This window comes from Podarcis cretensis (assembly GCF_951804945.1).
Source record: "Podarcis cretensis genome assembly, chromosome: 2".
Taxonomy (NCBI): domain Eukaryota; kingdom Metazoa; phylum Chordata; class Lepidosauria; order Squamata; family Lacertidae; genus Podarcis; species Podarcis cretensis.
The window spans coordinates 75,181,519-75,196,198 of NC_137171.1; the positions used below are offsets into that span (position 1 = coordinate 75,181,519).

Consider the following 14,680-nt stretch of genomic DNA (forward strand, 5'->3'; position numbering starts at 1 on the left):
GTATGTGCCGTTATTCCTGAAGGAATAGGCACTATGCTTTGTAAGTGAACACTTTGATCCGTCTAAGAATTGTGGGCAACACAACTTCATTGCTCCTATGGATACAGCGTTCAAAATGCAGTGATATTTATTTTGAAGATTTATAGCACAGCTATAAGACTATTAGCCGAAATATAATTGAAAAAGTCACATCAAACCTCAAGGGTACGGAAAATAGAAGAAAAACAACAACAATATCTGAAGGATGACAGGCTCCCCATTCCTGCTATATTCCAGCCCCCTGTAGCATGGATCACCACTGATAGTAAGGAAAGCTCTTGGGGGCTTGGAGAGACCCCCTTCACCATTTAGCCCAATGGACTAGGCTAGCTCATACCTCATGCATAGGACTGTGTGGATATTGCTGCGTACTCTCCCTGTGTACGCAGCCATCAGGTTGGCCTTGGTAGGCTGAAGCCCCTGGTCCTGCACTAACGGTTTCATAGTGGTCATAATCTGGTCCTGTTCATCCAGGGCATACAGGTTGGGTATGTCTCCTGAATTCAGCAGGTTGTTGATATCCTCAAGAAAGGACTCACTTTTAATCTAAAGAAAAAAATTAAAAGGCTTCTATCGGCAGTAATATCACCTTTCATTTTAACCTCATCTACTTACCCACTAAAGATCTCGTCTTCGTGACTTAGATTTTCCTATTGAAAATCACTGAAATGTAAGTCACAGTGAGAACACTGGTTGTGTAAATAATGAGAAACAGCCTAACTGATGGGATGAGATCTGCATTAGAGAGAGAATAGTGCGAAACCCCTACTTTGTTAATGTGAAGTAGTAATTCAGAAATTAGACTAACCTTTGAGACCCATCTTTTGGATCCAGTCCTAAACTCTGATCACTTTTCTAGGCATTTCATTCTTAAGACAATAAATATGCACTTCCTATCTATTACTTGCAATCCACTTACCATCCATCAACCCTAAACATCTGTTTTAGGACATTACATCTCTCCAATACTAGTTGGGCTGTATTTTGTACCTGGGAAAATGCAAATTCCCCTCCAATGGTACACTTATTGCTACTAGAAGGCATTGACACCTATTAGATATTGCTTGTAATGAGAATTTTCTCCTTTTCCTCCACCCAATACTTATGCCGTTCTATGCATTCTAATGTGTTATTTCGCTCATTATTCGCAATGTTTTCAATGGTTTAAATGCTGAGTGCATGACCCAGTGCATGAAACTGATATTCCTTCCCTTATGCACAGTGCCACACCATTGTGTAAGCCACCTGCTTTTATTTATTTTTTTATTATATTATTATTATTATTATTATTATTATTATTATTATTATTATCAGAGAGCCTGTATGATATAGTTGACTGCAGTACACAACTATCTAGAAGTATGGTTGTTGTCCTTCAACAAGTTGTGTAAATGGGATTATTCCACAGGATTGCACTGCAACATATCTAACCACAGATCATCTGGATAAGCCGCAGAGGCACTATGCAATTTTTGGTTTGCAGGGTACTCAAATATCAGTGTAATTTATATTTGTGATTCTTACCTGTTGGCACCCATGTGTGTAAAATTTGGCCAACATGTTTAGTAATCTAACTCCTTAACAGTTAAGAGTTCTTAGTACCACCAAGAGAAATGTCATTCAGGTATCAGGTACAGCACAGTTTTTCTCAAAACATAGAAGTTCAGTTTTTCAAGTAAACTTGCTAAGCTAAGACTAGTTGGGAAAATAAAACAATAGATGTGAGTGACAAAATTGGTACAAATCTGAGCAACATTCATTTAAAGGTTTAGCTATCCAGCCCAAAAAGAAATTTCATTCCCAACAGCTTCAATTACCTGCGTATCTGTAAACAGAAAGGTAATGGATAAGTTTTGCAGACCAGCCTTCAGCATGATCTTTTTGAGGTCTTCTCTCCAGTCAGATATCCCATAGTTCTTGGAAAGTTCTATTTGAAAACATTCATAATCAGCTCTAAAAAGGAAATGATTATAATCAGGGCATGGGCTACAATATGCTAATCATAGCTGTCAAGTGTCCCTTATTTGAAGGGACAGTCCCTTATTCCAGTGCCATGTCCCTCTGCTGTCCCTTATTGATGGATGTCCCCTAAATGTCCCTTAAATGATGTCCCTTAAATTTCAAAGGAAGCAGCTCCTCTCCTTCCCTCCCTGCTGGCCAGGGAGGAGGGAGGCTCCAACTGTGTTGCTTGGCTGTGTTGCTCACCCAATAAGAAGTCTAAGAATGACTGGGGGGTGGAGCTTGCATGCCTTGTGTGTGGCTAGTTAATGCAAGCTGAGGGGTTTTTTGAATGCTGGACGCTATTTTGTTGCACGTGCTGCTGCAAACTTTGCAGTGCAAAGCCAGGCCGGGGAGCCATCTTAAGTTGAGGCTGCAAAGGCCTTGTGGTGCATGTGATTCAGATTCTATTCAGTTGAACCTCTGGTTACAAAGTTGGTTGGACAGTGTTCTCGAAGCTACCAGCATGAGTTTGACCAGACTGCAGGAGGACAGGAAGACTGGAGTGCCTGGAACAGGTGAGGCTGCAGGTCACTTATTTTGGCTGCTGGTCCCTTATTTTCAAATCTGTAAATTGACAGCTATGATGCTAATACGTATACAAGGGAGAAAGACACAGAAAGAACTGTTGGTTGCTAACTGAGTGGTAGTTCTGTATCACTGGAAGAAGGTAATCTGTGAGAGTTACGGGGCCACCTTGTGGTCAAAGGCAGGAAAAAGAATTTGAGGGAGATAGGCAGCTTGCAGAATCCAGTTTGCATCCTTGCCATACTCAAACAGGTCAGTTGACCAAGACACAAAAACACAAAGAGAGAAAACAAACATCTACTTCTCTAACAATTGTTGTAACCTACCCTGGAGCTTTAGGGTGAAGGGCAAATTAAAACAACGAGAGTGACCCTAAGATAAGAATCTAACAATTTTTACAGCAGAACTAGAAAAAAACTACTTAACCAAAGCAGTTGAGAAACTAGGGTGAGGCTGATGACCTTCAACCAGTTAAACCATTCCTACCATTCAGGTAGAACATAACAGCTTTTTCTCATGTTGTTGGAGAAGGTAATTAGTGAGGGGCATACCAAAGCTTCTCTAAGCATTTATATTTTAATTTTTGTAAGCTGAGACACAGATATGAAAAGCAGGGTATAACTTTTAATAAATAATAATATTCTTCTTCTTTGGTGATCATTTGTAGTCGAGTAAGAATAAGAATATAGGGCCTATGTGGCGGAAGTCTAATGCATATTGCCAGAATCTGAGCAATTCCCTTCCCATTTTGAGAGGCAATGGTTACACAGATTAGGCCTGTGCCCATTAGGCTCTATGTGCATAGGCCCAAAGACCATATTCCAGTGTTATAAAGTGGATGCGAGGTGGACCTGGAGGCATTCACGTACATTGGGTGGGAAGGCAAGGAAAATCCCAGTTTCTTCACTATGGTTACTTTCTGTACAGCTGGAAAATGATGTGAACAGTGTCAAGCTTTCTTCATATGATGTGAGCAAACTGAACTCAGAAGTAGAAATGAAGAACATAAATCCTAAAAAACCCAAACCCAAACTCACTGCCTTTCTGATCATTCTGTCACTACCCACTGGCTCAGAAACCTTTAATATCATTCATATCTTACATGTGAGATGCTAATTTGGTGAGAGATTGCCTTCCACTGCCACCAACACCCAAGAGAAGAGCATTGCCCAGTGCCTGGCGCAGAATACGGGTGATTCGGCAAATGTGTTGCATAGCGTCCATGAAAAGAACTAGCTTCATCTTGGTAGTATTGATCTGATTGTATTCCTCCATGTACTCCTCAATCACGTGCATAAGCTATAGTCAAAAAGAGAGGAAGAAGAATAGGAGCAGGAACTAAGCATGCCTCTCTGAGAAGGCCATCAATGGACCATCCACCTCTATGCCCATCAGATCCTGTCAATAAGGGAAGACAGGGGTGAAAAAAATACCCACTGTCTTAGAAAGCCTACTCAGTGAAAATGAAAATAGATGATCTAGGATGTACACCCATCAAAAAAGAGGAGCAAGCAGCCTTTCTTTAACTCCCCAACCAAAATCTTTCACAGATAAAGTTAACTATTTAAATAATGTTCTCTGTAAATCATAGCCAAGTTCAATAGGATTAGAGCAACACGCTTGCAAGGATTTCAGAGTATCAATTTGAGTTTAGCTATTGTGTCATAGCATGGACATGGTTAAGTTATCTAATCCCTCATCCACATTTTATCTATCTGGGCAATGGGTGTGATGAACATCTGCCTACCTAAGAGGCTGGATTAATTATCTATAATTCACTTAGTGATCATGAAAGAAGACATACTGTTATTATTATCCTTGACTACATGGCAGTGAATGCAAAGTACACTGCTCCTTATTAAAATCGTTATATTTTTTACCCTTTGCTTAATTAACATTTTCTCAGTATGCACAATATCCTTCCAGTTGGGAGTTCTACAGGAAGGATAATTACCTGCAAAGGTCACCTGTACAGATTTTAATGGCATCCGCTGCAGTACTATGAACATTAAACTTGTTCCTCTTCCTAGTTTATTGCATTTTCCAAGCCCAAGTACTGTGCTAAAGTCATCTGCATAGCAGATTCCCAACTGTTCTTTATTACTTGCCTGAACACAGGGGGCAGTCAGAGGAAACAGCATTATCTAGGTCTGTTCTATCCTCTTCCATCCATGTTCATCTATCATTCTCAGCATGCTTCTAGTGCTCAGTCTATCCTTGTACAACCTTCTTGTTGTTTCTTTCCTCTGAAAATCATAATCACTTCTAGTATAGGCTTGCCATGCATAAAGTATATTCTAGAAACTCAACTCTGGACACCCAATGCTTTTATTAACTGCACCCATATTATATGTTGTGCACAAAGGAATGAAAGATGGAAGAAGTACAAAAATGGAGAAGCATCTTATAAATCCTACCTTCTCTCTTTCGGCAATTAATTCATAAAGCTTCACATCAGAACCTGGGTTCATGAAATCCCCATAGAGAAGGGGCTCATAAGGAACAACTTCCTTAAAGTCGGTATCCCATTCAGACATCACGCTCTTCATCAAGTCATCAAACCAAGTTCGGTCCTCCTCATTAACCAGACGGTCACGAAACACACGGCAACTCTCATGATACCACAGCCTCAGCAGGTCCGCTTTATTCTGGCAAATAATTCCAGTGACAACCTTAAACAACCTTTCGTTATTACTCACACAACCCCAAAGAATGTTATTTCTTGTTCCACGTTGATTCTTCCCCCTAAGACACTGACCCTACGGTGTGAAAAACAACCCTTTCCCAACCAGATTTATAAGAAAATGTTTCTAAACTACCAGAGCAAATCTAAACCCCAGATCAGCTGATTGGAGGGGTTTAGAGGACAATGGGTCTCTCCCTATAACACAGACCAGTTTTGCTAGCAGAGGATATGCCGCCATGGAGACCCCTCCTAGGTCTTCAAAAAGCTCTGTGGGTTTAGCTCTGCTGCAGGTATAGTTTCTGCTACAATTAGTCAGTGTCGGGCTTTGAAATGGAGAGTTCTGGCGCACAGAAGGGGTGGCCTTGGATCTGCTAGATCACAGGCCCCTCTGTCCTTCAGAGAGGCCCCAGAATTGGGTCCCTCTCCTATGCCAGTCTAGACCTGTTATAACTAATTCTCCTTCTACTGGAATCAAGGAGTGGTTTGTTTCTTTGTTTTTTTAAAAATAAAGATCCACTCAAGGAAAGGGAAAAAAAGGAAAGTCTGCCACACATCTCCACCCACACCCCACTTAGGATTGCACTGTAAGAATGGCTGGCCAAAACTTGAGGAAACTGGGAGGTGGAGTTCTGCGGATAAATCCATGCACTCAGATTTTATTGCTAGATATATGAGGGACTCATGGACACCCAAGCTCGATTGTACTGGGTTTGCGGTAAAGCTCTACCATGGATACTGCAGAATCAAGTTCTCCTGAGGTAGGGGGACTATGAGTGAATGAAAGAGGTGTGATACTCTTGCTGCTGCCAACAAGAGAGAAAAAAGCAACCCCAATATTTTGCCCCAGATCCCCACAATCAGGCCTAGATTGTGCCTTATTGCTTGCACTTAGTGCAGTGGTATGCAATGCACACAACAAAGGGATAAATGTTCGGTGTGTCATTTTATCGAGAAATAATATGCAATTTCCAGCAACTAAAAATCCTGTCACAGAGCAGATATTGTGAAGGGAGCACTTACCATAATTTTGGCAGGTTCTGCCATGAGCATGCCCTGGAAAACCTTGGACAGATCCCTCAAATTAAACGTATAGTGAGATTTTGCTGGAGTAGGCAACAGTTGGGATGTGATAGTGGAATACACTCGTATAGTTGCATCAACAAGGGGTTCACTTAAGTCCTGCACCTGTGGGCATCCAGCTAAAAAACCCAAAAGATGGTCAGCATTGCAGTGGGGGCTTTTCAGGAAAGGAAGAACCAAGAGCGATCACATAGAAATAGGGCAGGCTAGCTTGAGACATAGTGAGATTTACCAATGACTTTATCTCACAGAAGATGTTTTCCATCCTCACAATCTATATTACCGCCTAATGTGCAGTTGTAGTACAACCACACAACTTATTAATTAAGATTTTTTATACTGCCTCCCACATCAGTCTCAAGGTGGTATACTAAAATTAAATCGTAGTACAATTAAAATGCAGCTAATAACTTAAGCAGAGATAAACAGAATTCTAACAATGGCTTGTATAACATGGTTCATACAACATGGTAAGCCAGACTCTGGCAGGCCCACAGAAAGCAGCTCATAGCCACTTTTCTCCTCCCCAGCCCTTTTTTGCTCCTGTGCTGTGCTGAGTGAAGCAAATGTCCGGCTTAGTGTGCCATCTGAACTGGAACTCATGGTTAAGTTCTTTCCTCACTAAACATGAGGTTTGTTCTTGGAATAGTTGCAGTTGCAGTTTGCATACGAGCCAGACCTGGTCAAAGGCACTGCAACCACCCAGGCTTCCAGTGACTGAGACATTTCCTGGAGTACCAGCAGACTGCACACCTGCTCCTTTGTGGGGAATGGGACCCCACACAGGACAAGCATACTATCCAATTCCTGAACCTGGGAACCACCCACCCACAGGACTTCGATCTTGTCAAGATTCAAATTCAGCTTAACCCCAGATTTTTTCTTGCACTGTTAAGAATTCTGCATACATTATCCCCATATCAAAAACTCAAGTTTTCCAACTAGAGAAACTGGCACCTGCTGAGCGAGAATTGTTTAAACCAGATTAGATAAATTCAGAAGGGTCTGTTTCTATTACTCTTACTTTGAGGTTATGTGTGGCTGCCTTTTCTCCATAATGTGGCTGCCAGGGAGCTATCTTGTGAGATACATGCATGTATAATCAGTTGGGAGGCTGTAGCACAAACAAATGGGTATTGTCCACAAGTCACATGGTTCCTGCAGGGAACTCTGGTCCAACACTAGTGTACAGACAGGACATGTGCCTGCAGCATAAAGTATGGAGCTCCCTTAGGTAAGCCAAAAATTGGCATACTTAAGCTTATCCATGTTATTGTGTTTAAAGAAATGGGCATTCATCTGCTGAAGCAAAGACCACTCTCCTAATGCTTTTGGTCCAAAATCTTCTATCATCACCATCAAGCAAATGACTTATTTCCCCATGCCTTACATAAGACAACTGATTAACTTGTGCTCAGGTTACTTACGAACTGGCTCTCTGTAACATACTTCTCCTAGACGTCCAGCTAAAATAATCAAGAAAGAAAAATGGTGTCACATTCCACTATCAAACATTTCCTCAGTCACATGGCATATGAGAGCTGTATAAAAAAGGGGGGATGTATTTTCATAACTCACCCATCCAACTGTCTAGAATGGTAGAAAAGATTTTCTTCTTGCTGCTATCCTCCAGTTCAGTGAAAGATAGATAGTTGAAATGGCGGGTGAGGCGTGGGCTGATTGCATTTCTTCCTCCACCCGGTGGTCCCATGGCACCAACAAAGTTAATATCTACTAATTTCTTAAAGGTACCTGACAAAATATTCCACAGAAAAATGAGAGAAGGTATGAATGCCAAGACTCCAGTGGGGGGGAAAGCTGTATGTGCACCAGAGGCAGGTTACTTCAGAACTAGCCTGGCTGGCCTGGAACGGAAAGTATTTGTGTATAGAATAATTGGGTAAATTAAGTAAAGAAAGTATGTCATACCAATTTGTTTCCTATCGTACCAGCCATTATGATCCATCCATTGCCGAAGAAGCTCAATAGGTGGCTGGGCACCATAGGTCTCTAGCGCGGGCATGTTCAGGTCATCAATGAAAAATATGAAGTATCTGCCAAGTGGAGGACCAAAAACTCCCTTGCGCCTATATAGAACCAGACAAGAATAAAAACTACATCACAGTGGAACACATGATGAAAATACTGCAGTCAAGGTACAATTTGGAAAAAGGCTGCTGAAGAGACTATACATTTAACATGATGAGCCTGTTGATTAGTTGGTGAATCCATGTATAATCCGTTAATGCTGACAGGAAAAGTATTAATCTCTGAAGTGTTGAATATGCTCCTCAGTGCTGATCTTGACTCTTGCATATCAAGATCAGCAAACAGGGACCTCTTGGTAGTTCCATCACCCTCAGATGTTTGTGGGGCTGGAGCCCAGGAAAGGGGGCGTTATTTATGGCAGCCCTAATTCCCTCCTGGCACCTACGCTATTGATGCTTGCAATATATATTTTTAGGATTCACCCTATTCCTAGAACTGTAATTTGTTTTAAACTGTTGTTAATATTGGATTTTTAAATTACTGTAACCTGCCCAGGAACCTTATGGTGAAGGGTGGGCAAGACATTGTAACAGCAGCAGCAACAGCAACAGCAATCATAGCAAAAAGAAACACAAGAGTGTTGCTGTATGTATACCACGTATACACACACCTCCCCACTATGGCTCAGTTAGTTAGAGCCTGGTGCTGACAACACCAAGGCCACAGGTTCAATCCCTGTTTTGGACAGCTGCATATTCCTGCATAGATGATCCTCAGGGTCCCTTCCAACTCTACAATTCTATGAATTATTTCCATGAATACGATCTCCACTATGAGAAGCAATGTACATCTGAATGGCAGTTTCTAGGTACCACAAGTTTGGAGAGTGCTGTTGCACCCAGCTCCCGCTTGAAGGCTTCCCAGAGGCATATGGTTGGCCACCTTGAGAAGAGGATGATGGACTAGATGGGCCTTCTCATCTTGTGCTCTTATGAACTTTCTGCTAAAGGTCACTAGATAATCAATGTTGAATAACATAAATAAAACACAGTATGGCCGCAAATCTAAATAGATAGGAATAAAACCGCCAAGTTCAAGGGGCAACTCAATGAACAACCCAGTGTTTTCCATTCAGGGTATGTGATTGTTTACTAATGGTAATATCAAAATATCCAGTGACTCAGAAATAAGTAGGAATCCCCAGGGCCAGAGCATTCAACCAGCGTTTATCCAATGCCTGTTTGCCCACTGAACTGACCCTATGGGAGTGTTGATCAGCCAGACGTTTCTGCTATCACTCCCAGGATGGGGAAATAGCTATACTTTGATTTTAAATAATTTACATTTTTATGCTTAAATTTCTTTAGCAAATTTGGACAGGATTGCTAATAAATGCTAAAAAGCAAATAAAATAAATATGAACAAAGTGGTATATAAGCAGCAGAAATATTGCAACAAAGAATTTTGCCTTTTATCCAGTTTGCTGTCAATGAGATCTTGAGTCTGGTTGGCTGAGGTTCGAGCAGAGAACATAAGAAAATGGCTGATAAATTCTAGTGGCAGGTTCTTCAGAAGCTCATCTGCTATAGTGAGGGTCTTTCCAGTTCCTGTGGGTCCAATACAAAGAATCTACAATTTGGAAGAGAGAAAAACTGTCACTATTGGGGAATGTGTGCAGACTGTAATCACACCTTCACAGACTCATTTGCCAATTAGTAGTGTTTTTGACAGTCCATTGTGACTCTATAGTGCTCTATACTGTGTCTTTGAGATTCCTTTGTTTATTGCTGCAGTAGAACCATTCTCAGAAATTGCTGGGGGTTTCACTGAATGACTTAACAGCCTTTTTTTGTTCTGCAAATCGAAGCAGAACAAAATCAAATATACTAACTCATATTTTAATAGCATTCTTCTGCATAGTGATCATTGTAAAAAACAGCACTTTGTGGAAACTATGGACCCTAGGCTAAGCTGTTTAGAGGTCTGCATAAACATTAAGTAGATTATACCAAAGGCATATTATGAAGAGCAGAGGCCCTAGACCAGGACCTTGTTGGCTGTTTAATAATCCAGCCTTAGTCAGAAAAACTAATAATCAAGTACAGGGCCATGTACAGATATTTTCTTCCACAATCTTTTCGTGAGACTGCCTGAATAAAGCTGAATGGCATTTGAGAACCTCTTCTGTAGTAGATCAAACTAATGAATGAATGAATGAATGAATGCAGAAGCGGAGGCAAATAAAAGTCTACTGAGTAGCCATTTGGGGGGACATTTTGAGCAAAGAACTAATGCTGGCTTGACTGAGCAACAGAATATTTGCCTTTCTACAATGCTAACTTAACTCCACTTGAAATTCAGGAAACTTACTGGTTTGTGGTTTGTGAGCAAGAGCTCCAGCAGAAAAGCCATCTGGACAGTGTTCATTGTGGGAACAATAATGTCACAAAAGCTGGTATCAGGCACCATGGTAAATGATGAAGAGAAATCCATCCAATTCTCCCAGCACACCTAAGAGACACAGGTACATTTGATGGGAAGGACAGATAGAGGCTTAAAACATCCTGTAATTAGTTTCTTAAATACATCCGAGCCAAAATAGAAACTGAATACAGGATTAAGTTTGCAAAAAACCTCAGTAGAATCTTGGGGGAAATTTACAGTAATGTTCCAGAGATTCCAGTAAGTCTACTTCCCTTTACCAGTCCAATCTTAACCATGAGAAAGTCTCACTGAAACTACATCTGGGATTATCCCCTCCCCCAACCACCATTTTCCTAAATGCCAAAAGAGAGTTAGACTTAAGGAACAGAGGCAGGCGAGGATTTCAATGCTGAGGGGTAGGAGTTGCTTAAAGGTGCTTACTCTGGTGGCAATGGCACAAGGACTTTTCTCTTTACTTTAAAAATGATGCTCAGAATTATTTAATATTTGTTTCACTGCTGTTACAATACAAAATGTGCAAGATTGTACTATATTTATTCTATTCTTGCATTTAAATTAAGATTCTTTTGGACGGTGAAGTCAATTATTAAAACAAAACTGGAGTATCAAAATTTAATAATGTTACTATGCTTGATGTGTATGCTGTGTTGTATGGTTATAAAATAATTAATAGAAATAAAAAAAATAGAAATGATGCTAGTGTTGTGACAAGATGCATTTAATGGGGGTGGGGGAGAGGACAAGAAAAAGAGTAGGTTACCCTTAAGCCCTTAAGGTAAAGGTAAAGGGACCCCTGACGATTAGGTCCAGTCGTTGCGGCGCTCATCTTGCTTTATTGGCCGAGGGAACCGGAGTACAGCTCCCGGGTCATGTGGCCAGCATGACTAAGCCGCTTCTGGCGAAGCAGAGCAGTGCACGGAAACGCCGTTTACCTTCCCACCTTAGCGGTACCTATTTGCACTTTGACATGCTTTCGAACTGCTAGGTTGGTGGGAGCAGGGACCGAGCAACGGGAGCTCACCCCAACACAGGGATTCGAACCGCCAACCTTCTGATCGGCAAGTCCTAGGCTCTGTGGTTTAACCCACAGCGCCACCCTTATCCCCCTCTAAATTATCTAAATCATTTTGCCAACCCTCCACCCACAAACAGTCAGAATGCTCTCTTTCATTTGCCTCCTGCAAAAGAAAAAAGGGGGTGGGGAGGAAAAATAACACTAGCTCCATCCTTAGAGCATGAGACTCTTAATCTCAGGGTTGTGGGTTTGAGCCCCACGTTGGGGCAAAATATTCCTGCATTGCAGGGGGTGGACTAGAGGACCCTTGTGGTCCCTTCCAACTCTACAGTTCTATGATTCTATAGAGTGAGGAGGGCTGCAGGCCCAAGAAGGTTAGTCCTGGTCCTGCCAATATCCTTGGTGGCCACACCCCTCCAACATCTGTACATTTGGTTCCTGTTTACATCTATGCATGCACTGATGTAACAGATAAAGCTCCCTCATTCAAGTGGGGGATCAAAGTTTAGCTCATGTGGCCCCTCCTGCATGTTTTTAAGGGGTGGGATATCTGAATCCCCTGATGAGAATTCATTTACCATGTTAACAAACTCTTCATCTTCTTCTTCCTCAATGCTGCTAATTCCAGCATCGTTCAGTTTATAGTCATAGACCAAGCCGTTTTCTGGGAACAATAATTCAATCTGTGGGAAGAAAACAGGCAGTGAACATCACAGCTAGCTTTACTTCAGAAGAGACTAATATAAAGAATGTAGTGTGTGGAAACAACTTCAGAGTGATTCCATCCTGTTTATTTAGTTAAAGTTGCTATATTTTCCAGTATCTCCCAAAATAGTGATTCAGAAGCAAGGCAGGCAGTGTTAATCTGTGAGACAGCAGAAACAAGGAACTCACACAAATTCTGGAAATACAGGAGCCCCATAGCTGCCTTTAGGAACAGATGCCATTTCCATCAACTTGCCTTCTCGTCTGCCATCTTGTTCCTTAACCAAACACTGAAGGCCACACGGCTTTGGGCATCCCCAGTCGCACCCACACTCCAGAGCAAAGCAAATATGAACCACGGTTCAATCAGTTCACCAATACGGGCTGTTTTCTCTGGAGGAATTCTTTTCATTCCCTGAAGATTCAATTAGCAGTACAAACGAAGCAGAACAAGTTAATTAGCGACAAAGTAAAACCTTAGATTATCTGCAAAATCTCTCTAAATTCCCTACATGCATTTTGGATGCTTTTTCTGAAAGTAGCTCCAGTCTCTATGGACAAAGAAATCTATTGTAACCCAGTTGGTGCATGAGGTCCCTGATGAACAAATTCATTCCAACTGTCACAGCATTAACCCCAAAGTGGTTTAGCATCTAGGCTTTACTTATCAGACCCTATCAAAGAGATATTCACAAATGATAACACAGTAAACAATATCAAAGCTTAAGTACATTTCTGTCTGCTAATTCCTCTGTTTGTTATCAATAAATGTAGAACTTATTTCCGCGTCCATCTGTTCAATTGGACCCAGTTGTCCATTCTATTGACCCTGGGCATCAACAGCTACACCAGCCCTACCTCAACAGGAATGAAGGGTTGAAAGAAACAGTCCAACAACTTGAGAAGACTCATTGTCAGGTTAGCATCTGTAGAGGCAATTATTTCCTTCACTGAACTTCGGACAAATCTGATAGAGTCCTGAAAGGGTTCAGAAGATCAAGAGTTAAATGTTGTTGTCATATAATTATGCTTTTCCAGCCTTTTTTCCTCTGATGGGACTCAAGGCGGCTTACAAATAAAAACTAGAATCAATAAAAACACAGAAAAACCAATCATTAAAATTCAGCGAAGTTGTGTGCACAGAATGAGGTCCATTCACACAATGGGACTCTCCTCCCCAAGAATGTTCCCTGCACCCCTAATTCTGCTCTGGAGGGTTGGGAGAAAACCAACACAGGTTTACATGAAGACAGCGCTGAAAGTCTTACTGCACAAGTGGACATTTTTCCATGAACGCATATGCCCCACTTAGTTCTATACTGAATTTCTCCCATTCTGCAAGGGCACACTTGATATGGCAAGGCTGGGGATTCAAAACTACCGTATATGTACTTCTGAGGCAAGACCATATAGGAAGGAAAAGCACCAGAGAAACTTTAGTTTGGCCATTGAGCGAAGACTGTTATTAGTCTTAACCTGTTGATTGTTAATATGCAGGAAAACGTGACCAGGAGACATGAAAATGAGCTAGCCACCCAATGCCATTTTAAGAAATTACTTCACAAAGTAATGAAAGCAAGAGCCACAAAAACCTAAAGTGAGAAAATGTCATTAAAAAAACAAATCACCATGAATACACAACTGTAAAATCTTAAAAGCAATCCGGTTGCTAAACTTGGAAGCAAAAGAGACAGGGCTCAATTCACAGAGAACTTTCCCACTGCAAGCCAATTAACAATAAATTGGCATTTTGGAAGATTATAGCTCTTGTACCGCACAGGTGAAGTTCCTGTCATCTAATAAACTGTGTTCACCAGCTGCCCCAAAACTAATAAAGGCAAACTTGATAGGTTCATATCCCCTTGTTTGGCTAAAGGCTAGGCTGACTTACAGATTCTACACTGAATCAAAATATAGGAATATTGTAATGGTTCACCTCTAGGAATCTGCTGAAAAGCGAGTCAAGGGCTTCAGTGAATGGCTTCATAATGTCTGGGATTCTCTTCAGCCAGCACTCAGTGAAGGGCTGTAATCCCAAAATGCTGGGTTCCAGGTATACCATGCCACACCGGGAAACAGTGGCAGGGGAAGCAACAGCTAAATCTTGCACTTCAAACATCATAGTCATTGCCTGGAAATGAGAGGAAAGGAGCAAAACTGTTTCCCACAGCTTTTCACAAAAGGTACATAGCGTG

General features: G+C 41.4%; 1 protein-coding gene across 3 annotated transcripts in view; it reads right to left on the reverse strand.

Moving 5' to 3' along the window:
* DNAH1 (dynein axonemal heavy chain 1) overlaps window positions 1-14,680 on the reverse strand; it is a 125,713-nt gene that overhangs the window by 40,638 nt on the left and 70,395 nt on the right. For all 3 annotated transcript variants that reach the window (XM_079967202.1, XM_079967204.1, XM_079967203.1), the window contains 14 exons: window positions 14,422-14,616; window positions 13,344-13,463; window positions 12,742-12,900; window positions 12,359-12,463; window positions 10,691-10,831; window positions 9,789-9,949; window positions 8,261-8,418; window positions 7,910-8,083; window positions 7,759-7,797; window positions 6,272-6,450; window positions 4,983-5,213; window positions 3,668-3,864; window positions 1,857-1,992; window positions 377-585 (listed from right to left, as the gene is read on the reverse strand). In XM_079967202.1, coding sequence (XP_079823328.1) covers window positions 377-585; window positions 1,857-1,992; window positions 3,668-3,864; window positions 4,983-5,213; window positions 6,272-6,450; window positions 7,759-7,797; window positions 7,910-8,083; window positions 8,261-8,418; window positions 9,789-9,949; window positions 10,691-10,831; window positions 12,359-12,463; window positions 12,742-12,900; window positions 13,344-13,463; window positions 14,422-14,616 — 2,204 coding nt within the window. The remainder of the gene's footprint in view (window positions 1-376; window positions 586-1,856; window positions 1,993-3,667; window positions 3,865-4,982; window positions 5,214-6,271; window positions 6,451-7,758; window positions 7,798-7,909; window positions 8,084-8,260; window positions 8,419-9,788; window positions 9,950-10,690; window positions 10,832-12,358; window positions 12,464-12,741; window positions 12,901-13,343; window positions 13,464-14,421; window positions 14,617-14,680) is intronic.